General features: G+C 42.3%; 2 protein-coding genes across 4 annotated transcripts; both read left to right on the forward strand.

Moving 5' to 3' along the window:
* The first annotated feature begins 4042 nt into the window (after nucleotides 1-4042).
* LOC139442698 (uncharacterized) lies at nucleotides 4043-27188 on the forward strand. Of its 3 annotated transcripts, XM_071223579.1 has the most exons (12): nucleotides 4043-4132; nucleotides 5012-6858; nucleotides 7357-7575; nucleotides 7763-8267; nucleotides 10056-10141; nucleotides 10444-10519; nucleotides 13535-13597; nucleotides 17425-17525; nucleotides 18305-18391; nucleotides 18906-19022; nucleotides 25913-26083; nucleotides 27042-27188. In XM_071223579.1, the coding sequence occupies exons 4-9, from the start codon at nucleotides 7836-7838 to the stop codon at nucleotides 18309-18311; spliced, it is 765 nt and encodes a 254-aa protein (XP_071079680.1). In that variant the 5' UTR covers nucleotides 4043-4132; nucleotides 5012-6858; nucleotides 7357-7575; nucleotides 7763-7835; the 3' UTR covers nucleotides 18312-18391; nucleotides 18906-19022; nucleotides 25913-26083; nucleotides 27042-27188. The 3 variants fall into 3 exon arrangements, with proteins under 3 accessions (XP_071079680.1, XP_071079679.1, XP_071079678.1); XM_071223578.1 differs by lacking the exons at nucleotides 18305-18391; nucleotides 18906-19022; nucleotides 25913-26083; nucleotides 27042-27188 and adding an exon at nucleotides 14634-14706; XM_071223577.1 differs by lacking the exons at nucleotides 10056-10141; nucleotides 10444-10519; nucleotides 13535-13597; ... (3 more) ...; nucleotides 25913-26083; nucleotides 27042-27188 and adding exons at nucleotides 8383-8583; nucleotides 8719-9240 and having other exon boundaries at nucleotides 5012-5109; nucleotides 6777-6858.
* LOC139443562 (legumain-like) lies at nucleotides 18317-27188 on the forward strand. The gene is made up of 4 exons (XM_071224537.1): nucleotides 18317-18391; nucleotides 18906-19022; nucleotides 25913-26083; nucleotides 27042-27188. The coding sequence occupies exons 1-4, from the start codon at nucleotides 18317-18319 to the stop codon at nucleotides 27186-27188; spliced, it is 510 nt and encodes a 169-aa protein (XP_071080638.1).
* Nucleotides 27189-27737: the final 549 nt, after the last annotated feature.

A 27737-nucleotide genomic window follows, 5' to 3' on the forward strand; every position in this document is an offset into this window, starting at 1 on the left:
GTCACGGCAGTGGATATGACAGAGGTGTGTCGGGTGCGAGTAACACCAGTCACGGCAGTGGATATGACGGAGGTGTGTCGGGTGCGAGTAACACCAGTCACGGCAGTGTATATGACGGAGGTGTGTCGGGTGCGAGTAACACCAGTCACGGCAGTGGATATGACGGAGGTGTGTCGGGTGCGAGTAACACCAGTCACGGCAGTGGATATGACGGAGGTGTGTCGGTTGTGAGTAACACCAGTCACGGCAGTGGATATGTCGGAGGTGTGTCGGGTGCGAGTAACACCAGTCACGGCAGTGGATATGACGGAGGTGTGTCGGGTGCGAGTAACACCAGTCACGGCAGTGGATATGACGGAGGTGTGTCGGGTGCGAGTAACACCAGTCACGGCAGTGGATATGACAGAGGTGTGTCGGGTGCGAGTAACACCAGTCACGGCAGTGGATATGTCGGAGGTGTGTCGGGTGCGAGTAACACCGGTCACGGCAGTGGATATGACGGAGGTGTGTCGGGTGCGAGTAACACCAGTCACGGCAGTGGATATGACGGAGGTGTGTCGGGTGCGAGTAACACCGGTCACGGCAGTGGATATGACGGAGGGGTGTCGGGTGCGAGTAACACCAGTCACGGCAGTGGATATGACGGAGGTGTGTCGGGTGCGAGTAACACCAGTCACGGCAGTGTATATGACGGAGGTGTGTCGGGTGCGAGTAACACCGGTCACGGCAGTGTATATGACGGAGGTGTGTCGGTTGCGAGTAACACCAGTCACGGCAGTGGATATGACGGAGATGTGTCGGCTGCGAGTAACACGAGTCACGGCAGTGGATATGACGGAGGTGTGTCGGGTGCGAGTAACACCAGTCACGGCAGTGGATATGACGGAGGTGTGTCGGTTGTGAGTAACACGAGTCACGGCAGTGGATATGACGGAGGTGTGTCGGTTGTGAGTAACACCAGTCACGGCAGTGGATATGACAGAGGTGTGTCGGGTGTGAGTAACACCAGTCACGGCAGTGGATATGACAGAGGTGTGTCGGGTGCGAGTAACACGAGTCACGGCAGTGGATATGACGGAGGTGTGTCGGTTGCGAGTAACACCAGTCACGGCAGTGGATATGACGGAGGTGTGTCGGGTGCGAGTTATAAGCTATATAAACTGCTTAATGGTCAATCTTAAATCTTTTTGCCTGTTGAACATAATTATGAACAGGTGCAAACATTGTTTGGTAAACGTTTGCTGTTTCTAAGGAATTGACATAAAGCAGAGAATTGAGGTTCAACCCCATGATATACAAGTATGAGTTTGATCTTGATGGCACTGAAACTTGAATATACGAAGAAATAACAAACAGGCATATCGAACCACAGGAACAAGAACAGTTTTAAGAGATGTATCTATCGCACAAATCGCGAGTGATTTGATATATTCTAGATCTGTAGTCCAAGTACAAATGTTGCGTACAATCATCAATTTTATCAATAATTCGTTTAAAGGTCCTATGGAACCTGCCTTAGTTAAATCTGACGATAAATTGTTCCCTAAGTTAATGGTAGTGGGAATAAATGATTTTGCATAGTTTTCAGTTCTGCATTTGTAAGTTTGAAGTATTCCTCTGACAGTAATTACTTAAAGTGGAAACGTGCGGGAGAAGGAGATTAGGGCCCCGTTCCACAAAGCGAGCTTCGCCCTTCGACTACCGTAGACCTGTTGAAGTATAGGAGTTACGATCATCATAGCGCTAAGATCGCTTTGCGGAACGGCCCAAAAAGAAAATCAGCAGTTAACTTATTTACCAGTTTATGGTAGAGCATGATTTTAAACATTATTTCGCCTTTTCCTGAGAGATGGGGAACTTTGTTTCCTCATGTTTCAGTTGGACAACGACTGGATGCATGTGGCTCCCCTCCCCACGCCGGTGTGTAACGATATGCTGATCACCAAGTCCTGTCACCGTTCGCGTAGTTGGTAGTTCGTTGTTTGACACCACATTCAGCAACGTTACAGCTATATGACGGCTGCTTGTAAACTAGCCAGGACCAGAGGTTGATATTGTGAGCAACGCCCCATGCACGTGGTCGATGCCCACCCAATCCATATTAGTCGCCCCTAATTACATACATTAGTTAGGCTACTGGTAATTTTTACTAGTTCTATCTCGATTCCCCATGGAGTCGGAAAATGGAGTCCACTTAGGAGGTCAGCCCAGTATTTGGTTTACTATCTTGCTATCTGACATACTCTGTTAAAATATCCTGTGCCAGATCCGCCATTACAGAACAGATGATGTTGATAAAACGACGAGGTGAGTCCTGGATTTCTGATAAGGAAAAACAAAATGACATGCGTTTATCTGCTTTCTCAAACCAAAAATATACCGGTATAGCGAAACCGAAGTGTACTATCCATACTTCGAGACCAGGACGGTATGCGTAGTCTGGTGGTTAAAGCGTTCGCTCGTCAGGTCGTGCTTCACGGGTTCGATTTCCAAATATGGCGATATTGTTGTAATACTGTAAAAACTAATTGGTGTAAACATAGTTCGAGATATCCGAAGAATACGTATCACATCACATATAATGTTAATAATAAATCGGAACCATAACGAACATATTCTTAAATCACATATTGGCACTATTATTGCACAACTTCCCACTGCGCCTTGGAAATCATTCACGTAACATCAAGTGCTGTCCCAAGCTCCTTCCCAGCGCGTGACACCTTCGTTACACTCTCGGTAACATCGTTGCCACCAGTGTCGGCGCGGCCATTACAAGAATCTTGAAATTTGCCCTATTACCCCACAGTGGGGAGGTTTGACTGGTGGGAGCGATAGTATGGAGAGCTCCTCGGACGGGCTATCGCTGTGAGGAGCTTGGTGCCGTCCTGTAAAAGGGAGACAACTCTGAGTTTGAATTTGCTTCTCCGCTCCCGTCAGACGAGTAACCTCTACGAAAAAGAATGTTTCCAGTACGAACAGACACTGACTGACGGATACCAGAAACTAATGTTAATATATATTTTACTTACGTAGACAACCCAAACTGCCTGTTAGGCGATAGAAGATTATCATATAACATCTCATACTCTGAACAGAGGCACAATTCTTACAAAGTCACTTGCCCAAGGAGACACATGTGCTACATGTGCTTCTCTGTAGGGCAGGACCGAGGGCAAAGCTGCCGAACCTCACGCAAACATGCTTGTACCGCATTCAAGCTCCTTCCTAGCGCGTAGCACCTTCGTTGCACTCTCGGTTACATCGCCAGTGTGGGCGCGGCCATTACAAGAATCTTGAGTGAGTGAGCATGGTTTTACACCGCTTTTAGCAATATTCCAGCAAAATCACGGTGGGGGACACCATAAATGGGCTTCACACATTGTACCCATGTCGGGTATCGAACCCGGGTCTTGGGTCTTCGGAAATAAGCCTTCTAACCCCAAATGTCGTAACGTTTATACTTTTGTTAAGATCTGTGGGAATGCCAGTACAGTTATTTTTTAAATAGGTTTACGACTGACCACATTTCATAGATGAATTAACCCTTTTTGTTTGTTTGACCGGTTTTGTTCGAACTTGCAGACGAACGGAAAATAAACCAACTTCCTTACATTCTTACTATATCAATTACATGATAGCTGTAATGAAACAGAAATTCAAATTGACAAATAAAGTAAATAAGATCGGGTGGTTATAACATGAAACTAGTCTGGTTGTGTTCCTTCGTATACCAGAGGGCGTAGATCGTAGCTCGTGATATCAACCAACTCGGCCATGGCGCTTAACAATATTCACTCACTCATTCTTATAGAGATATAATAGGCAGATGTTCTGCCTGCAAACGCCAACGTGGAATTTTAAATTCACAGGACATATTATAAGTCATGTGATGAGTTCCACTCTCTTTGTTTATTTTTTTAAATAAACGAGTTAAACACGGATAAGATATCTATGTTCATAGATAAGACAACAGTTGTTCAACTCAAAACTGCTCAGGAAGTATGACGTCAGTAATTTTTGTACCGTCGTTGCAGCTTTCTTAATTCCTTCGATCTCAGCAGATGAGAAATCCAAGAACTGGGTTGTCATCGTCGCCGGCTCTAATGGGTGGACGAATTACAGACACCAGGTAACCGAGTTAGTTGGTTGGGTTTAACACCTCAGTGAGAGGAATGAGTTAAGTGACGTATGCAGGTCGCAGACGTTTACCACTGTGGTGGAACCCATATAAATATATATCGTATTTGGAACACACGTTCAGCAGATCCTGACACTCATTAGGGAACCAATTTTTTAAATATATTTTTAGATTTGGATAAAGGTTTTATTAAAAACGTTTTTTCAGACTTATTACAGCATATCGTCAGTGTTTTAGTTCAGGATCATTTTTCGGCTTGAGGGAACTGGCCGACTTGCATTTAATGGCAACACTTATATATGCCCTGCAGCCAGAATGTCGGCATGACACACTGGCCAAATAAAGAAAAGATTAAAAGGTCGGGGGAAAAACGAAAAACTTATCATTTCTTATAGCAAGTTATTTTTTATGATAATATAATTCCACATTTTATATAATCCTCATAAACTGGCAGGCTAAAGATACGAGAGACTTGAAAATTGGATTTGACCAAACAATTATAAACGTTATGAAAACGTTACTAGGCCACACAGTCACCAAAACGCTGCTAACTTAAGGTCCCAAACACAACAAGGATACCAGCCTCGCTTCAATGGCTGGCTGCGCCAGTGTAGCACAAACGCAGCCAACCCATGAACCAGGCTGCTACGATACATCATCATGAATAACCAGTTTGTTACATTTGTAGCCACCGTCAAACATGTCTGTATACCTTTTTTGCCCTGCAATTCATAAACAGGCCCAACGTCAAGTAGGATATATCGAGTATCGTTGTCCCACCCTGCATTTGTGTATTACTAACGGCATGCGACCTTATGTCTTGATAACTGTTATAAAACAGTTCATAAACATACACTTTATTTTTCACAGGCCGATGCCTGTCACTCCTATCAGATCATGAGACGTCACAACGTCTCCGAAGAAAGGAACATCCTCATGATGTATGACGACATCGCCTACAACAAATTGTAAGTCAGTTTCATGCCGTTATCACCGACGTCGTACTACAGAAGACAAATCAGAAGTCACCAGAGTGAGGACTGATGTGGACCAAAGGGTTTTTTTCATCATTTTTAGGGACTGAGAAGAGAGCTGAGACTGTTTGTTTCTTCAATCACAAAAATATATTTTTGCTTGTGATTGGTCAGGATTCACATACTCACTTACATCATCACAAAAAAGGTCACGCCGAAGACCCAGGTTCAATTTCCTAACCGGGTACAATGTGGGAAGCCCATTTCTGGCGTTCCCTGCCGTGATAATGCTGGAATATTGCTAAAAGCAGCGAAAGACGTCACTCACTCACTCACAAAATAGAAACAGGTGACGCCAGACCCACTGGACTCCCTTTGTAAAAGCAAACGCAGCCATTAGGAAAGAATGTTCATTCAGCCCAGTTCTTCTGAATGGCACTCTCCCATTGTCACGGTGAAAAACGTGATAGCTGTTACCGCTTTATAGATTATAGACGCCTCCAAGCAGTTACCAAACTCTCTTTTTTCCCTCTGTCACATATTGAAGATGTCGTTGATGCCATATATAGTCAACAGCCATGTTTACATTTTTTGTGTCCTTGATTGTGCTAGTGCCGTTTGGCAAATACCACTCCATCCAGATACGAAACCCAGGTCAGCTTTCACTATAGTGTTTTTGAATGGAATCACCTCCCTTATGGCCTAAAAAATGTTCCTATGGCATTGTAGCAAACCATTCCAGGCAATGAAAGAAATGAATTGGCTTTACATTTTAAAATATGTAGATGACATCATAACATTTTCTCAAACGTTTTTAGAACATATGAATCACCTCAAGGAAGAATTCCAAAAGATCAAATCTAAAACCAAGCAAATTTAAGTTCGTGACAAAAAGGGTATGTCTTCAGCAAAGATGGCATCCATGTCGATCCTTTAAAAATAGATTCCGTCACACAGATCCCGACCCCTGAAAATATCCATGACATGCCTCATTTCTCAGATTGTCCTCGCAAATTTGTAGCAAACTTTTCTGGCATGGCCTCCCCTCTATAAACCTTCTGAAAAAAAGACGTATCTTTCGCATGGTCCCTTTACAACAGCTTCCATTCTTGCATAATCCGACCAAAGCACAACCTTCATCCTCACAACTGATGTACCTCAAACTGCAATAGGGTACTTTTAGGCCAACTTGATTTGCATGGCGTATCTTGTAATGATGTTGTTCATTCTTGACTTTTGACCATGCAAGTATCTTCCTGTTCTGTTTATAGGAACAAACAATGTTGATTGGGAATATTTCTTTTGCTCGTCAGATAAGGTTATTGCAATAAACTATTTTCATTCATGTATATGTTTCTTTATTATTTTTGTCCAAGTAAGGGTGAATGCTGCTTAATGGTCATTTCACATCATAGTCAACAACTGTTATGGCCTCTTGAAAGGGAAGATTTGAAATGAATATTGATAAATAATGGTTACAGGCATGTTGTCTGTCATGTCTCTTTTTCAAAGAGGATGGCTTTAGTCACGAAATACTCTGTATTGATGAGGATGACCATATTGTGTTGGAGACTTTTTTATTGAGGCTGAGTTATTTTTGGTCCGCCACTAATGACCGTTGAAATGTATATCAAAATAACGATATCATTTTTCCTCCACAGAAACCCAAACAAGGGCGTCATCATCAACAAACCTGGCAGCCCAAATGTGTACACAGGTGTCAAAATTGACTACAAGGGAAAGGTATTAGTAACCAGTGTATACACAGAAAACCACGAATGTGGCTATGTATTGCTTGTGAAATAAGGTAATGTATCCACTTCATCCTAACGGCAACATAGGAATTATAGTCTTAGTTGTAACTTATTAGGAATCAATGTGCAGAGAAATCCCGCGGGGATGTGGGGTTAGAACTACTCCCAGCAACCTACTCTGCTGGTGTCTTCGCCTTACACAGACCTTTAGACATTTGGGGTCAAAATTAAGGTCGGCAAAACGCGAATAGTTGCAGTTGGGTTGTTAACTTGGAATTATGAGAACAATGGAATTAGCGCGTGTGATTTTAGCTTTAAATCCAATTTATCTTTATAGTAGGACTGAATTCGGGTTCAGATGAACACTTGTGAGAAGAAAATGATTGAACATTTCAGCTGATTAAGATATGAACTGTGTTCACGTGTCATATACATATGTATATATAATGGCTCGAGTTCAAGATATCTGCCCTTCTTTTCGTAACAGCCAATGCACAGATAGAGAAGAAGTTCATTCCAACTGCTTGTGGTGGAAGATATTTGTGTAGGTGGGTTCATGTACCGTTTAAATAAGAGAAAAGCAAATAACTGGATATCTTGGGTATGTTCTACCAAAGACTTCAAGGATACAGCATCTACGATAAATGAGATCGTCATCATGGTGAGGGACAACCACACTCATCCACCAGTCAGAGAACATGTGAAGGTAAGTGTAGGAGAATATGAAATAGTTTTATTCATTATTTGGTAAATTCCGTTAAACTAATTCAATATGATGACATTTTATTAGTAACTATACAATCTGACCAAAATCTTTATGTGCATATATGTATGTCACTGTACATCACCAATGAAAATTGAATATCACTGACCCAAAACTTTTGATATCTTAGGTTACCTAAACACTCGGCAGGTGAAACAGAGAGCAGTCTCCTCCTTGCAGCCTATGCCATCATTATTTGAGCCATGGTGTCTGCAATGTCAACTTTCCATTCAAAGAAAGGTGCACTGTACCCAGCCAGATGCAACATATTCCCCAAGCTTCTTAACAGCAGACGGGAATTCGTCATTCCGGACGATTTCGAGACAATAAATACCGGGGAACCTTTCCTTCTGATGAACGACGGAGAAGAAGATAAGATCCTGGGTTTCAGCACCGATGCCAACCTAGATTACCTTTGCCAGGTCGACACCATCTTTGAAGATGGGAAGTTTTACGTCACCCCCAATCTGTTCCACCAGTTGTACACCCTCCATGCCTTGATTGCTGGACAGCTGTTGCCTTTAGTGTTCTTTTTACTGCGGGACAAGCAAGAAGTGACCTACCAGAGGATGTTCCATCTGCTGATAGCCAACTGCCAGACCAGGGGATATCAGCTGTTGCCAGATATAATTCAGGTAACCAATGGGAACTTATATTGTGAATAACTATTATGTTTATATTATAAGAATATACTCAATAATAATTTCCGTGACTTATTGTATTTAAAAATCATAATAAATATCAAATCAGATGGGCTTCAAAGTCGCTGTCAGGAATGCTGTCACATCGCTGTTTCCTCGTGCCACATGGAAGGGATGCTTCTTCCACTTTGCCCAGAGTGTAAGGCGGAAGACCCAACAGTGCAACACGCAGAAAGACTACACTGACAGACCAGAGATTACAACGTTCGTCAGGCAGTGTGCAATAATGCCACTCATTCCTGTTGGCAATGTAAGTAGTAACCAGACCTTTAGATTAGATTCTATTAACTTGATATACTTAATATACGTGTTAATGTGTAATATATTCAATATGCTAGTTAATGTGTAAAACTGACAGGAAAACTTATATGCATTTTACCTTTAGGTTGAAGACTACTTCCTTGAACTAATGGAGCGCATTCCAGATGATCAAAGATGTCAAAGACTTGCAGACTACATGACCAGCCAGTGGATCGAGGGCGATCTCCAAATCCACCAGTGGAACCTTTCAACAATGATGGGCCACGTACAAACAACCACCTAGAGGGATGGCACAGTCGACTAAAGAAGATCATGGGAAAGGCACTTCCCAACATTTTGGAGATGATTACCTTCCTTTCCAAAGAGCAGAAGTCATCAGAAATTCACAGAGTGCATTACGAAGCAGGACAGAAAAGACCTCCCAAGAAGAAGAAATACTCAGAAGTCCACCGCAAGATCGCTAATTTGAAGATGAGGTTGGAGAGGCAAGAAATCGACAACATCCACTATGCCTATGTTGCATCAGCCATTCAAATCAAGTTAAAAAAATAATGTTATAATAAATCATGTTCTGTTCGTTGTACCAAATTGAAATGTATCAACTGTTGCCTGATCATGTCGCTGTTTTTGATACAGTATGTGTGGAATAAACAACACAAAAATGTATCATAAATCTGTTATATGTTATATCTGTTAGAATGTGTCCTGAACACCGTCCAAAAACACCATTCATTGCGTGCTTGTAACAACCTCGTGTTAACATAACACCATATATCATCAAAGAAAAACTGCTGATCGGCGAAACGCGAATAATTTTTTTCTGAAAGTCGGCGTAACACGAATGAACCATACTGCTCGTTAGAGGCGACTTAATGGATCGGGTGGTCCGGTTCCGTTGTGGTACTGCGACGGCGTGGATCGTTCTCCAAATATCGATCACTGGTTTGTCTGTCCAAAATATTTGCAGGCGGCGGTCATTTAATTTGAATATTGCAGAGCGCAGGGGTTAAACAACAAAATATACAAATAATTGTGGGACATTGTGAGCTTGCAACCATTGTTCTCTGCTCAATGGTTCGTACCGGACCAAGTTATCACGCTGCTGACACATTGGAACACCTCGTTGTGTATGGATTAATATGACCTGACACTTGAGATCCCGACAGAGCCATCATCGGCACTTTGCTTGTCTCGAACTATGGAAATATTCTCGAAGACTCTGATACCCTGGTCGCATCATGCCAAAAGATGTTAAAAGATGGCCCTAGTTGTTATTCTTCCTGGCGCTCGGCATTTATGGGATAAAACAAGGTCAGCTAAGAATCAGTATAGTGTGTCTAAGTGTGATCCATATTAAACTGAGGCATGATTTCCGATTTCACCTCACCTCTCCATGAGGTCCCAAGTAATGTGACCACGAATTATGCACGATTTAAGTGAATTTTAAAAATTATTTTTCAGGACGTGAACCCAGAAACATTTGTGAACGTATTGCTTGGAAACGAAACGGGCCTGCAGGGAGTTGGATCAGGAAAAATGCTCAAAAGGTACGTGTTTTCTTCGCTGATAATTATCCTTTAGGGATCGTGGGGGTCCCCGCTTGACGTAAGAGCTAACTGTAGCAGGAGGGTTCACTATTTGGCGTTTCTGACCATGGCATCCTACCCCGACTGCATGGGTCAGTGTTAAGCTGCGTTTGACTGGCCAAAGCTCCACAATTTAAGAGCTTCGGTGTTACAGTTGGTCTGCAGCATATCATAGTATTCACTCACTACCTGAGGGGTGGAATTAAACAGACTGTAATCAGTGGGATATGAAACAGTGTGAAAGCTTCCATGGTTTGTTCCAGTGGTCCTCGAGATCATGTGTTTGTCAACTTCGTCGACCACGGTGGACCAGGTCTTATAGCCTTCGGAATGAACTTCGTGAGTATAACTTCAGTGTGCGTTTGTGCGTGTGTGCGTGCCTCTGTTAGTATGTGCATGTCTGATGTGTCTAAGTTCCTGCGGATGTTTGTGTCATAGTGCTTTACCCAAGTACTATCCGACATAACCACAGAGACACAAACACAACCCTAAACGCACAGACAAAAGAGTGAGTGAGATTCCTGGGTTCGAATACCAGATTATGAGCCTTGATATGCACGTGGGTTTCATAACAATGGTGAACATCTACGACCTGCATCACTTGACCTTTCATATCACATCTAGCAAACACGACGTGATATAAAATGAGTAAGTGAGGTTGCTTTGATGGCAAGCACCATATCAAACATCCATACCCATGACAAGCTCTAGCCAAAACATGCACACGAGGGACAAGCGCATCCCAAACATACAAAGGAGAGGCAAGCGCTAGCCCTAACATACACAAAAGAGACAAGCTCTATCCTAAACCTATACATGACCGACAAGACCTATCACAAACATACACACGAGAGACAAGCTGAGGGGGACACCTGAAATGGGCTTTACACATTGTGCCCAGGGCGGGAATCGAACCCAGGTCTACCCGACCTCCCCCATGCCAATGAGAGACAAGATCTAGCCAAAACATACCCACTAGAGAAAACGCTTACCAAAACATACAAAGGAGAGACAACCTCTATCCCAAAACACAAAGGAGAGAAAAGCTCTGGCCCAAACATACAAAGGAGAGACAAGATCTACCCCTAAATTAGAACGGAGAGACAAGCTTTATCTCAAACATACAAAGGAGAGAAAAGCTGTAGCCCAAACATACACGAGAGAAAGGCTCTTGCTCTAACATACAAAGGAGAGACAAGCTCTTACCAAAACATACACACGAGAGACAAGTTCTAGCCCTAACATACAAAGTACACTGAAAGGCAAAAGAAACGTCTTGTGGATGTATGATATAAATACCTATATTTTCAAATGCTTATATATGTAAGTAAAGACATCGGAGAAAGTCAGTGTTTAACCCACATTAAATTAACAGTCTGGGGAATGTTTTTGCGAATTGTGAATTGGGGGAGGCACCAGAAGACATCACAGTTGGGGGGTTAAAAATCAGTACCTGGTGTGGCCACCACGGGTGTTGACTACAGCCACACATCTTCTGTACAGGGAGTGGACTAGCCTGTTGATGAAGGCCATTGGGATATGGGCCCATATCCTCAGGAACGCTACACGCAGTTCTGCTGCAGTTGTCGGCCTTGGGCGTACGTCGGCGTTGGATCTCATCTCACAAGTGTTTAATGGGATTCAAATCCGGACTGAGGGCAGGCCAAGGCATGATTTGGATGTTGTGTTGCTGGAGGAAGTCCCTGGTGACTCCAGCAGTGTGGGGACGGACATTATTTGGCTGAAAGGTGTGGTTTTGATGACGTGCAAAAAAAGGCACGATATGGGGTCTGAGGACTCAATGTAGCGAAGAGCTGTGATGCCATAACCCCTGCCTGGACCAATATTCTGAAAGACCACAGGTCAGTCCGATTCCACCCAAAACCATGATGCCTGGGCCGCCCCATGGGTCTCGTTCCATAACACAAGCATCAGCATAACGTTCGCCCCTCCTTCGCCAGACCCTGACTCTGCCATCCACCGTTGAAACACAGTAGCGACTTTCATCATTGAAGATGATTCTTCTCCATTGCTGTTGACGCCAATTTTGATGCTGCCTGGCCCATTTCAGTCGGGCCTGTCGGTGACGATCTCTCAGGATGGGTACACGAGCAGGACGGTGGCACGAGATGTTGTTGGCAGTTAGGCGACGTCGGACTGTACGATCACTGATGGCACGCTGGTGGTTGCCAATGGTTTGCCGATATGTTTCAGTGGCCATTCGGAATCGGTTCTGCAGTTGTTGGCGTATCATGAACCGATCTTGTCTGGGAGTAGTGACTCTAGGACGACCACTATGCGGTAGGTCGTCGGTGGTGTTCGTGGTGTTGTAGCGATGTTGCAAACGATATGTCGTTCTGACGTTGACATTGAATGCATTTGCAACGACCTGTGCACTCAGGCCTGCTTGCAGTCTTCCGATCGCTTGTTGTCTCTCATTTCCTGATAATCTTAGCATGGCTGATGAATCGAAATAACGAAAGCCAGTTTCACAGTTTTGGGTGTCTTTTATATCCATACCATCCACGATATGCACGTGCATCATGTTTTTGACAAGACGTTTCCGCAACTGAGTCCCATTGCACTTTTGTAGGCTGCGTTTGGGCAAAGCATTCCATTTTAAACTCAAATGTTAAATGGACTTTAAGGCAACAAAAATAAGGAGTAGAACGATAAATGAGTTTATTGACCACATAACATGTAACTGAGAGTGTCTGTTAAGTGTTATCAGTATTTTCAGAAGTGACGTTTCTTTTGCCTTTCAGTGTAGAGACAAGCTCTTACCAAAACATACACACGAGAGACAAGCTCTAATCCAAACATACAAAGGAGAGACAAGCTCTTACCAAAACATACACACGAGAGACAAGCTCTAACCCAAACATAAAAGGAGAGACAAGCTCTAACCCAAACATAAAAGGAGAGACAAGCTCTAACCCAAACATACGAAGGAGAGACAAGCTCTATCCCAAACATACAAAGGAGAGACAAGCTCTATCCCAAACATACGATGGAGAGACAAGCTCTTACCCAAACATACACACGAGAGACAAGCTCTTACCAAAACATACACACGAGAGACAAGCTCTACCCCAAACATACAAAGGAGAAACAAGCTCTAGCCCAAACATACAAAGGAGAGACAACCGCTATCCCATGCATTCACACGAGAGACAAACACCACCTCAAACATTTATACGAGAGAAAAGACATATGTCAAACAGTCACGACGAGGACAGACCCCACGTACGATTCTACTTCCCATAGTGGTGTAAAGTAAGGAAGCTGTGGGACATTCAACTGTATGTAATAATTATGTAGGAAGTAGACACATGACCTGTTTTTCTGTTCCAGCTGAAGGCAAGCAAACTACACGAAACGATCTGGAAGATGCACGACAAGAAGAGTTACGCCAAGGTGACTGTATAGTGACACATCCCTAATACACTTGTCTTACCTTGAAAAGCGACTTGAAGGGACTCCAGAAATGTGTTGTACGCATGTTTCAGATATAGCGAAGACAACAGTAATGCACATGTTTCAGATATAGTTAAGATAACAGAAATGTGTATGTTTCAGATCGTATAGACATCTGTTTTACGTATGTTTCAGATGATGTAGACATCTGGTTTACGTATGTTTCAGATGTTGTAGAGATATGTTGTACGTTTGTTTCAGATGGTGTAGACATCTGTTTTACGTATGTTTCAGATGGTGTAGACATCTGTTTTACGGTTTCAGATGGTGTACCTTGTAGAGATCTGTTGTACGTATGTTTCAGGTGGTGTAGGGGGGCACGGGTGGCCCAGTTGTCTAAGGCGCAGCGATTTGCTGTGCAGAGTTGCGTCCCTTGGGCACGCCAGAAACCTATGATTGTGGGTTCGAATACCGGTTCGCCCGAATTATGTTTCTAGGTTTGTCAGCACCATACCAGTGCTCGTGGGTTTCACTGAAGTGGTAAACGTCTGAGTCCTGCATCACTTGGGGCTTTCCTCCCACGTTAAGCTGACACGCCGTGATATAACTGGAATACTGTTAAAAGCGGCGTTAAACCCAACTCACTAACTCCCTCACTCACTCACTCACTCAGGTGGTGTAGACATCTGTTTTACGTATGTTTCTGATGGTGTAGACATCTGTTTTACTTATGTTTCTGATGGTGAATAGATCTGTTGTACGTATGTTTTAGATGGTGTAGACATCTGTTGTACGCATGTTTCAGATGGTGTAGACATCTGTTGTACGCATGTTTCAGATGGTGTAGACATCTGTTGTACGCATGTTTCAGATGGTGTAGACATCTGTTGTACGTATGATTTAGATGGTGTAGACATCTGTTGTACGCATGTTTCAGATGGTGTAGACATCTGTTGTACGTATGTTTCAGATGGTGTAGACATCTGTTTTACGTACGTTTCAGATGGTGTAGAGATATATTGTACATATGTTTCAGATGGTGTTCTACGTGGAAGCCTGTGAGTCTGGCTCTATCTTTGACCATTGGTTCTTGCACGATTTTTTGAATGGTTTGTTAAATCCAATATTCAAAGTTCAGTCAGTATGTTGGTTGTGTTTGTCATGGCCTTAAACAGCTTAATGTTGGAGGAAAGGTCAAACGGAGACTGGTCATAGAACGTTGACTGCCCTGATGCAACATTCGAGGTACACAGGTACAGTGGTGCTAACTAGATGACCTGTTGGTCGGGGTGCGTCAGGGGCGGTGGCGTAGCCTAGTGGTTGCAGCCGAAGACCCGGGTTCGATTCATGATATGGGGGCCCCATGCAGAGCCCATTTCTGGTGTCCACTGCGTGATAGTGCTTGAATATTGCTAAGAGCGGCATAAAACCACACTCACTCACTATTGGTGTGTCTAGTGGATGCTAATGTTCACATCGAGATGCATCACCTTAAACCACCTTTCCACGGCTGATACTTGGCAATGGAAAGACTTCAGTTTCGGTCCCATGTGGGACAGTCTGTGACACCAAATCTAGTAGAACATGCCTTGATATTTTCGCAATACTGCTAAAAACAGGATCGAATTTTGAGACCAGATGAGCCAGTGAGCGGAATTGGGCCATAACATATTGATAGTGTTCATTGAAATTTCGTTTTCTTCGATCAAAGAATCAATATCTATTGGTAGTGATGCTTATAGCAAGATTCAAATAACCACATTTTGCTTTAGAAAAAAGTCGTCCCCAAAACCTTTCTCTCCTCTACAACATTTAATTGATTATATTGTGAACGTTGACTTCTAAAATTCTATTTATGTGTTTGGGCTGAGTCATGTTTTTCTTCAGTTTTAGGGGCTGAGATGGGTTTTTTCTGAAAACAGGGCTTAGATTTTCTTTTAACGGCACATTTCAAATTCAGTCAAAGGAAATAATGTTAAAATTTTCTCTCTGTTCATTAAAGCGAAATAAATGTACAGATGTAGGAGATTTTGAAAAAGAACAATGAAAATAGCAGTATACTAAAGCCATTTGGGCATGTTGGGTTCAAACCCCGTATACTGTTACAAAATGGTTGAGAATCAATGACCTAAACACAACCAAACAGTTTGCCGAGTAATGCACGTGCTACAGTACCAAGATCAGTGAAACTTGAATTTGAAGTGAAACTTTTGCTGCACTTACATACAAAGATATGTATATAAAAGGAACGATGTACTGGTCATTCACACCCACACCGTTGGCAGTGACAAATAACATGCTGAGATTAACGGTACTGAAAGAACAAGCCATTGGTATGATACATAAAGAAGCAATGCATGACCACTAGGGTTGGGACGGGTAAATCGGGTACTCGGGTCGGGTGGGTCCTGAGTAGGACTACCTGGACCCGTAGTAGTTATGTCATCTATTGTTTAATGACAAAACACACTATAGATCAGTGGTTACACTACAAGTCGCTAATGTTCGCATTTCTTTCTGACGATGCACACATTCCTTTTGACTTGTGTATGTTTAAGTAAAGATAAAGCTTCAGTAAACTTCAATAAATGAATGATCTGATTGTTTGATACATGTATCTAAATAGTTTTAGCCAGGGCTGCGGTAAAACAACTACCAATCAGACATTTTGTTCCAAACTTTTGAAACTTGCAGGCAGTGGGTACCCGGGTAGGGTCGGGGAATAGGGGGTCGGGTACTCGTCCAAACCCTAATGACCACCTTGCCAGGAGCTTTGGCTGTAGCCGAATGACAGTCACCAGGCTGATGGTCCCTTATAGACACACAGGATGGACGGGAGACAGGCGATACTAAATCGTCGACGTTGCTGGTGACTAGCCCTGCACCATAACAATACCCCTGAACATTGTTTAGCTTTTGTCCCCAAAGCATTCTTAAAATATTGAAAGTCCATGTATACAGTAAAATGCATTTCTCCAATCACAAAGATCAGTTTTTGCCTCAGATTGGTCAGAATTAGGACACACACACACTTACATCATCACAAAATAGAAACATGTGACGCCGGACCCATTAGACAGGTGCAAGAAATGTTGTAAGGCAATATCATTCAGCCCAGTTCTTTTGAATGGCACTCTCCCATTGCCATGGTTGAGACATGATAGCTCTTGTCGCCTTGCCGAAGATTATAGACGCTTCAATGCAGTTACCAAGCCTCTGCCAATTGTTTTAGTGTCCTTGATTGTGCTTGTGGCTTTTGCATCGCCTCCCTTTCGGTCTCAAAAATGCTGCAATGGCATTTCTGCAAACCATTTCAGAGGCAAAGAAATGAATCGACGTTATCTACTAATATATGTAGATGACATCATAATATTTTCGAAAACATTTTTGGAACATTTGAATCACCTATTCCTAAAGACTACTTTATAGGCAGGTGTCTATTCCCCCCCTCTTTGCATATCTTCTGACGCCGACAAGGTAAGAGGGGCGCTTTAGACGGGTATGTATAAACTTAATCACACTCTCTCATGATATATAGATGTTACGGTGCACACACCTGTTTATAAAGTAGTCTAATAATAATTATGCCGTTGTTACTGTATCTGTCATATAGCTGGAATATTGCTGAGTGCACAAACATCCAACAACTACTGTTAGTACTGCTACCACTACAACTATCACTACAGCTACCACCACTACTACTACTACTACTACTACTACTACAACTAGTACAGATAATTATTACTCAACTTCCTGAGTTATTCTGAAATGTCGTTAATTCTAAGCTACTCCTCTAAACCTCTTGAATCTTAACATTCAACCTGCAGGAAGACTTAGACAGAGAAACCATCAAGATTCAGTACGAGATTGTGCGCAGTGAGGTCAACACAAGTCACGTGGAAGAATATGGCCTTGAGGTGGGCAGTGGGTAGGTACTTGGTTGGGCTTACCGCTGTTTAAACATTATATATACAGCGTCTCAGCCAATGTTTGATTGTTTGTCTGTTGTATAACGCCGTTCTCCGCAAATTTCCAGCTATATGACGGCGGCCTATAAATACTCAAGTCTGGGCCTGACAATCCACTTATTGACATCCTGAGCGTCGATCTACGCAATTGGGATACGATGACATGCATCAACCAAGTCAGCGAGCCTGACCACCCGATCCCGTTAGTCGCTGCGTGCGAGAAAACGTCACAATGTGATTGGTTTTGAATGTTTACTTGTTTGGTGACAAGAGACGGGAGGCCATTATCATCTGGGCGAATTCCAGATGTATAGTCTGCCTACTAATGCAGTACTGCTGATTGCCATAAGAGGCATGTATTTAAAGCCAATGTTGACATTTCTAATATGAAACTAAACTGTATTAATGCTGCAAGTCTGTTTATTTATTTCTGTGTTGCTTATCGTCACATACAGCAACATTCCAGTTACATGACGGTAGTTAAATAATCGAAACTGTACAAAAAACAGTGATCGACGATCCACTATAAAGATTAATCCATTAAATCGCCTAGTTTGATCGGCATAGGTTGCTGAGAACAGTTCTAACTGGGGATCCCCACGTGGCACACAAGGAATGAGCGTGAATGAGTGGGTGAGTGAGTTGGGTTTAATGACGCTTTGAATCTATAGTGAATGGGTATATATAATGAGGTGCATACAGTCTTCGTATTTATACGTGGTTGTGTTTGTTTTTTTAGAAAATAAATGAGATGACGGTTGCAGAGTTTATGGGAAAAAGTAAAGAGGCTCGAATCTTTGACGCAGGGGATCATAAAGATCCCAATGTGAGTCATCATCACTTACATTCAGCAGCCAGTTTTCCCATCTGATCCTTGTTTGACAACTTCCTCTGAACTATTCACCCTGACATAGTAAAGCTTGTGTATAACATAATCAATCAGTTCCAACACTTCAAGGTAGACTTGTGATAACCTTACGTGTGACATAACACTGAATTGGACAAATAAACTGCAGGGCAAAAATAAAGTATACCCCCATGTTTGATGATGGCTTAAATGAAACGGACAAGAAATAGTTATTGGATGTTGATGTATTTCATACGGGTATCATAGTTGTGTTTTTTTTACGTTTATGTTTTGCAGTATTTCGGCGACTGTTTTAAACCTAGTTACGTTTTGATAACGTTTTCAATGTGTTTTGTCAAATCCAAATTTCACGTGTATATCTTTTGGTCCATTACAGTGTTTCCATTGTTTGGAAGACTTATTATATGTTTCCAGGATGATCACGTTTCATTGACTGCTCTGTTCCCTTGTGATGAGATATGTTTCCGTTCAGGAAGACGCAGTTAAAAGTGACGACGTCGAGCTGAGCATCCTACAGCATCGCTTCAGCGACGCTACGGACGACCTAGAGAAGAGGGACATTGAAAAGGCTAGAGCGGCTTTGAATTTGGTATGCTTTGGGTGTATGTTTTGGGATAGAAGCCGAATAATCTTCTCATTATATGATATAGAGAATTATTCTAACTCGGAATCTCCACGGGACACACTCTTGTCCAAACGAAAAAGCTCCGACAGTACAGACATAGGCTATTTTCAGTTATACTCTTACTGCTAAAATCAGACTGGGTGCCTGTCTTCAGCTGTTCCAACTGGACCACGTCTTCTGTAAGGTAGAACAATCCCATAGTCGACGGATGAGCATAGAAACTCGTCTTCGGTAAGGTGGTACAACCTTTATAGTCAATAAACAGCATAGAAACTCGTCTTCTGTAAGGTGGTACAACCTCATAGTCAATAAACAGCATAGAAACGCGCCTTCGGTCAGGTGGTAAAAACTCATAGTCAATAAACAGCATAGAAACGCGCCTTCGGTAAGGTGGTCCAACCTCATAGTCAATAAACAGCATAGAAACACGTCTTCGGTAAGGTGGTCCAACCTCATAGTCAATAAACAGCATAGAAACACGTCCTCGGTAAGGTGTTACAACCTTAATGTCAATAAACAGCATACAAACACGTCTTCTGTAAGGTGGTACAACCTCATAGTCAATAAACAGCAAAGAAATACGTCCTCGGTAAAGTGTATAACCTCATAGTCAATAAACAGCATAGAAACACGTCATCGGTAAGGCGGTACAACCTCATAGTCAATAAACAGCATAGAAACTCGTCCTCGGTAAGGTGGTACAATGTCATAGTCAATAAACATCATAGAAACACGTCTTCGGTAAGGTGGTACAACCTCATAGTCAATAAACAGCATAGAAACACGTCCTCGATAAGGTGGTACAACCTCATAGTCAATAAACAGCATAGAAACACGTCCTCGGTAAGGCGGTACAACCTCATAGTCAATAAACAGCATAGAAACACGTCCTCGGTAAGGTGGTACAACCTCATAGTCAATAAACAGCAAAGAAACACGTCTTCGGTAAGGTGGTACAACCTCATAGTCAATAAACAGCATAGAAACGCGCCTTTGGTGAGGTGGTACAACCTCATAGTCAATTAACAGCATAGAAACGCGCCTTTGGTGAGGTGGTACAACCTCATAGTCAATTAACAGCATAGAAAAGCGCCTTCGGTAAGGTGGTACAACCTCATAGTCAATACACAACATAGAAACGCGTCTTCGGTAAGGTGGTACAATCTTATAGTCAATAAACAGCATAGAAACACTTCTTTGGTAAGGTGGTACAACCTTAATGTCAATAAACAGCATAGAAACACGTCTTTGGTAAGGTGGTACAACCTTAATGTCAATAAACAGCATAGAAACACGCCTTCGGTAAGGTGGTACAACCTCATAGTCAATAAACAGCAAAGAAACACATCCTCGGTAAGGTGGTATAACCTCACAGACAATAAACAGCATAGACACACGTCTTCGGTAAGGTGGTACAACCTCATAGTCAATAAACAGCATAGAAACGCGCCTTCGGTAAGGTGAAACAACCTCATAGTCAATAAACAGCATAGAAACTCGTCTTCGGTAAGGTGGTACAACCTTTATAGTCAATAAACAGCATAGAAACACGTCTTCGGTAAGGTGGTACAACTTCATAGTCAATAAACAGCATAGAAACTCGTCTTCTGTAAGGTGGTACAACCTCATAGTCAATAAACAGCATAGAAACGCGCCTTCGGTCAGGTGGTAAAAACTCATAGTCAATAAACAGCATAGAAACACGTCTTCGGTAAGGTGGTACAACCTCATAGTCAATAAACAGCATAGAAACACGTCCTCGGTAGGGTGTTACAACCTTAATGTCAATAAACAACATACAAACACGTCTTCGGTAAGGTGGTACAACCTCATAGTCAATAAACAGCATAGAAACACGTCATCGGTAAGGTGGTACAATGTCATAGTCAATAAACATCATAGAAACACGTCTTCGGTAAGGTGTTACAACCTTAATGTCAATAAACAGCATAGAAACACGTCCTCGGTAAGGTGGTACAACCTCATAGTCAATAAACAGCATAGAAACACGTCCTCGGTAAGGCGGTACAACCTCATAGTCAATAAACAGCATAGAAACACGTCCTCGGTAAGGTGGTACAACCTCATAGTCAATAAACAGCAAAGAAACACGTCTTCGGTAAGGTGGTACAACCTCATAGTCAATAAACAGCATAGAAACGCGCCTTTGGTGAGGTGGTACAACCTCATAGTCAATTAACAGCATAGAAAAGCGCCTTCGGTAAGGTGGTACAACCTCATAGTCAATACACAACATAGAAACGCGTCTTCGGTAAGGTGGTACAATCTTATAGTCAATAAACAGCATAGAAACACTTCTTTGGTAAGGTGTTACAACCTTAATGTCAATAAACAGCATAGAAACACGTCCTCGGTAAGGTGGTACAACCTCATAGTCAATAAACAGCATAGAAACTCGTCTTCGGTAAGGTGGTATAACCTCATAGTCAATAAACAGCATAGAAACTCCTCTTCAGTAAGGTGGTACAACCTCATAGTCAATAAACAGCATAGAAACACGTCCTCGATAAGGTGGTACAACCTCATAGTCAATAAACAGCATAGAAACACGCCTTCGGTAAGGTGGTACAATGTCATAGTCAATAAACATCATAGAAACACGTCTTCGGTAAGGTGGTACAACCTCATAGTCAATAAACAGCATAGAAACACGTCCTCGGTAAGGTGGTACAACCTCATAGTCAATAAACAGCATAGAAACACGTCCTCGGTAAGGCGGTACAACCTCATAGTCAATAAACAGCATAGAAACACGTCCTCGATAAGGTGGTACAACCTCATAGTCAATAAACAGCAAAGAAACACGTCTTCGGTAAGGTGGTACAACCTCATAGTCAATAAACAGCATAGAAACGCGCCTTTGGTGAGGTGGTACAACCTCATAGTCAATTAACAGCATAGAAAAGCGCCTTCGGTAAGGTGGTACAACCTCATAGTCAATACACAACATAGAAACGCGTCTTCGGTAAGGTGGTACAATCTTATAGTCAATAAACAGCATAGAAACACTTCTTTGGTAAGGTGGTACAACCTCATAGTCAATAAACAGCATAGAAACACGTCTTCGGTAAGGTGGTACAATCTTATAGTCAATAAACAGCATAGAAACACTTCTTTGGTAAGGTGGTACAACCTCATAGTCAATAAACAGCATAGAAACGCGTCTTCGGTAAGATGGTACAATCTTATAGTCAATAAACAGCATAGAAACACTTCTTTGGTAAGGTGGTACAACCTTAATGTCAATAAACAGCATAGAAACACGTCTTCTGTAAGGTGGTACAATGTCATAGTCGATAAACAGCATAGAAACACGTCTTCAGTCAGGTGGTACAATCTTATAGTCAATAAACAGCATTAAAATACGTCTTCGGTAAGGTGGTATAACCTCATAGTCAATAAATAGCACAGAGACACGTCTTCTGTAAGGTGGTACAATCTCATAGTCAATAAACAGCATAGAAACACGTCTTCTGTAATTTGGTATAACCTCATAGTCAATAGAAACACGCCTTCGGTAAGGTGGTACAATGTCATAGTCGATAAACAGCATAGAAACACCTCTTCGGTAATTTGGTATAACCTCATAGTCAATATACAGCATAGAAACATGTCTTTGGTGAGGTGGTACAGTGTCATTGTCAATAAACAGCATAGAAACACGTCCTCGGTAAGGTGGTACAATGTCATTGTCGATAAACTGCATAGAAACACGTCTTCGGTAAGGTGGTACAATGTCATTGTCGATAAACAGCATAGAAACACGTCTTGGGTAAGGTGGTACAATGTCATTGTCGATAAACAGCATAGAAACACGTCTTCTGTAAGGTGGTACAATGTCATTGTCGATAAACAGCATAGAAACACGTCTTCTGTAAGGTGGCACAACAATGCAGATGGGTCATTGTTTCTTTGCGTCTTTATTATTTAACGCGGCATTCATCAGTTTTGACGACGCTCTATGAAATTGTATTGTGATTCAGATAAACCAGTGATTGACATTGTGAATTAAAATTAACAGCATAGAAACGCGCCTTTGGTGAGGTGGTACAACCTCATAGTCAATTAACAGCATAGAAAAGCGCCTTCGGTAAGGTGGTACAACCTCATAGTCAATAAACAGCATAGAAACACGTCTTCTGTAATTTGGTATAACCTCATAGTCAATAGAAACACGCCTTCGGTAAGGTGGTACAATGTCATTGTCGATAAACAGCATAGAAACACCTCTTCGGTAATTTGGTATAACCTCATAGTCAATATACAGCATAGAAACATGTCTTTGGTGAGGTGGTACAGTGTCATTGTCAATAAACAGCATAGAAACACGTCCTCGGTAAGGTGGTACAATGTCATTGTCGATAAACTGCATAGAAACACGTCTTCGGTAAGGTGGTACAATGTCATTGTCGATAAACAGCATAGAAACACGTCTTGGGTAAGGTGGTACAATGTCATTGTCGATAAACAGCATAGAAACACGTCTTCTGTAAGGTGGTACAATGTCATTGTCGATAAACAGCATAGAAACACGTCTTCTGTAAGGTGGCACAACAATGCAGATGGGTCATTGTTTCTCTGCGTCTTTATTATTTAACGCGGCATTCATCAGTTTTGACGACGCTCTATGAAATTGTATTGTGATTCAGATAAACCAGTGATTGACATTGTGAATTAAAATTAACAGCATAGAAACGCGCCTTTGGTGAGGTGGTACAACCTCATAGTCAATTAACAGCATAGAAAAGCGCCTTCGGTAAGGTGGTACAACCTCATAGTCAATACACAACATAGAAACGCGTCTTCGGTAAGGTGGTACAATCTTATATTCAATAAACAGCATAGAAACACTTCTTTGGTAAGGTGGTACAACCTTAATGTCAATAAACAGCATAGAAACACGTCTTCTGTAAGGTGGTACAATGTCATAGTCGATAAACAGCATAGAAACACGTCTTCAGTCAGGTGGTACAATCTTATAGTCAATAAACAGCATTAAAATACGTCTTCGGTAAGGTGGTATAACCTCATAGTCAATAAATAGCACAGAGACACGTCTTCTGTAAGGTGGTACAATCTCATAGTCAATAAACAGCATAGAAACACGTCTTCTGTAATTTGGTATAACCTCATAGTCAATAGAAACACGCCTTCGGTAAGGTGGTACAATGTCATAGTCGATAAACAGCATAGAAACACGTCTTCTGTAAGGTGGCACAACAATGCAGATGGGTCATTGTTTCTTTGCGTCTTTATTATTTAACGCGGCATTCATCAGTTTTGACGACGCTCTATGAAATTGTATTGTGATTCAGATAAACCAGTGATTGACATTGTGAATTAAAATTAACAGCATAGAAACGCGCCTTTGGTGAGGTGGTACAACCTCATAGTCAATTAACAGCATAGAAAAGCGCCTTCGGTAAGGTGGTACAACCTCATAGTCAATACACAACATAGAAACGCGTCTTCGGTAAGGTGGTACAATCTTATATTCAATAAACAGCATAGAAACACTTCTTTGGTAAGGTGGTACAACCTTAATGTCAATAAACAGCATAGAAACACGTCTTCTGTAAGGTGGTACAATGTCATAGTCGATAAACAGCATAGAAACACGTCTTCAGTCAGGTGGTACAATCTTATAGTCAATAAACAGCATTAAAATACGTCTTCGGTAAGGTGGTATAACCTCATAGTCAATAAATAGCACAGAGACACGTCTTCTGTAAGGTGGTACAATCTCATAGTCAATAAACAGCATAGAAACACGTCTTCTGTAATTTGGTATAACCTCATAGTCAATAGAAACACGCCTTCTGTAAGGTGGTACAATGTCATAGTCGATAAACAGCATAGAAACACGTCTTCAGTCAGGTGGTACAATCTTATAGTCAATAAACAGCATTAAAATACGTCTTCGGTAAGGTGGTATAACCTCATAGTCAATAAATAGCACAGAGACACGTCTTCTGTAAGGTGGTACAATCTCATAGTCAATAAACAGCATAGAAACACGTCTTCTGTAATTTGGTATAACCTCATAGTCAATAGAAACACGCCTTCGGTAAGGTGGTACACGTCTTCTGTAAGGTGGCACAACAATGCAGATGGGTCATTGTTTCTTTGCGTCTTTATTATTTAACGCGGCATTCATCAGTTTTGACGACGCTCTATGAAATTGTATTGTGATTCAGATAAACCAGTGATTGACATTGTGAATTAAAATGACAGGCTATCAACCAAGTCAACGAGCCGGACCACCGGATCTGACAGGTTGCATGTTACAAGCATACAAGCATGGGTTTCTGAAAACTATGTGATCATTCCAATGAATCCTATCCACAGTACCCACTCTTTGCAAAACAAGTCCGCCTGGACACCCAGTTGCCCAAAACAATAATAGGCTCCATCAATGCGAATTAGCGTATTAGTGCGAATGTGATAAATTAATTATAAAAGAGTCTATTACAGGACAGATTGTTCCTAATCGCTAAGACGCCCATACTAAAATACTTTCAATGGAGTTTAGTGTAGGGTTTGGGCGTTCCTCGCACTTTCGTTGCATACTGAACTTTACTGACACTTTTGGATATTTGGGTGCATACTTATAGTTTTGTTTAGAGCAATCTGAAATAGATCTTTTATTCCGATACGATACCCCTTTGAGTGAAGTATCACACCGAAGCAACTTATATGTCATAATTGATTTGAGAGTTTAAACTTTCGTTGATAAAAATGTTACATACAAATAGCTTCTGTTGCCTAATTATTTATGAGAAGTACACTTTTCTCTGTTGGGTATATATGACCGTGTTTTCAATTTACCTTAGGCCAGAGACAAAGTCCGTGAGGTTTTCAAGGCCATCGTAACTCAGACGGTGAGCTATAAAGAAACGGTTGACTGGGTGCTTCACAGTAAGCTTAACCTGGTCAATCTGCAGAGTTATGAACCCTTGGTCGATCAACTCCAGCGGGAGTGCCCGGGAATACATCTCGTCAAGGTAAGCTCCAGCAGGTGTGTCCCGTAATGCATCTCGTCAAGGTAAGCTCGAGCAGGTGTGTCCCGTAATGCATCTCGTTAAGGTAAGCTTCAGCAGGTGTGTCCTGTAATACATCTCGCCAAGGAAGGCTCCAGCAGGTGTGTCCCGTAAAGCATTTCGTCAAGGTAAGCTTCAGCAGGTTTGTCCCGTAATTCATCTCGTCAAGGTAAGCTCCAGCAGGCCTGCAATGCATCTCGTCAAGGTAAGCTCCAGTCGGTGTGTCCCGTAATGCATCTCGTCAAGGTAAGCTCCAGCAGGTGTGTCCCGTAATGCATCTCGTCAAGGTAAGCTCCAGCAGGTGTGTCCCGTAATGCATCTCGCCAAGGTAAGCTCCAACAGGTGTGTCCTGTAATGCATCTCGTCAAGGTAAGTTCCAGTAGGTGTGACCCGTAATGCATCTCGCCAAGGTAAGCTCCAGCAGGTGTGTCTGCCGTGATATTGCTAGAATATTGATAAGAGCGGTGTAAAACCAAACTCACTCACTCCTGAAGGTGTGTCCTGTAATTAATCCCTCCCAGGTAGGTCTCAACAGCAAAAAGAGTTGATCTATTGTCCTGTTGATATTTAGCAAGATATTTTTTACTTTAGATTTTCTTCTCTGTAGCGAAATTGCTTACTGATTACTTTTGGTCGTGAAAGCTTCACCAAATATGACCTTTTCTGTGTTAATCGGCATGGTGCTCCGTCTGTATCAACCAGTCTGGTTAAACGTGGCCGTAGTGTTAAAGGTAGCCTATCAGCATAACTTTGGTCCTGTTCCGGCCGATGACCCAGGGTACCCAGATGTCGGCAAATCAACTGCGCCGGTCTCGCCTTGAGCTTCGCGGCTGTCACCATTGGACATGACCTACAGTAAGAATGAAAATCTGTGTTTAGAATTTACCACCTCTTACCATCTATACATCTGTGATTCCCACAGACTGGTTACGCCCTTCGCCACCTGTACCTTCTCGTCAACATGTGTGAAGGGGGTTACAAACTGCAGACAATTAGTGACGCCAATTGCTGCTATCGGCACACGACGGGATCTTTGTCACTGATAACTACAGCATCGCCTCGGATCTAAACCGTCATGGAGATGTAATGCCTCGGTGTTAGACTCTCGATATTAAACAGCGAGCTAGATCTATCAAGTCGTTTGTACTGTGTTACGAAATGCTTCTCTAACCAAGCATCTTCCCGAGGCAAGGTAGTTAACTGACCATAATAAACAGTTTCTTGGTGATATTTTCCAGTAGTTCAACTACTTAGCATCAGCAATAACACGGCGGGGAACACTAGAAATGGACTTCATTGAACCCAGGTCTTCGGCTTGACATGCGAACGCGTTAACCACTTGGCTCCCCCACGCCCCGAGGCAAGGAGGTTTACTGACTAAAAGTCCACATTCGCCACCACTCGCCCTTTTCCGTAACCTGCAAGCTATTTGGCTTGCGCTGGAATGACACGAGTTCGTTGCGAATGTGAACGTCCAGTAGAAACGGGAAGTAGTATAGGTAATAGGGGTTCTGGACCACTTCCACTGGAGCTGGATTCATATACCTATACTGCTACTATATGCCAAAATGATTATGCGATTCAACGATAGTCATGAGATTCAGCTCCAGCTCACCAA

Source organism: Haliotis cracherodii, unplaced genomic scaffold (genome assembly GCF_022045235.1).
Source record: "Haliotis cracherodii isolate W230 unplaced genomic scaffold, xgHalCrac1.p SCAF_5, whole genome shotgun sequence".
NCBI classification, from domain to species: Eukaryota; Metazoa; Mollusca; class Gastropoda; order Lepetellida; family Haliotidae; genus Haliotis; species Haliotis cracherodii.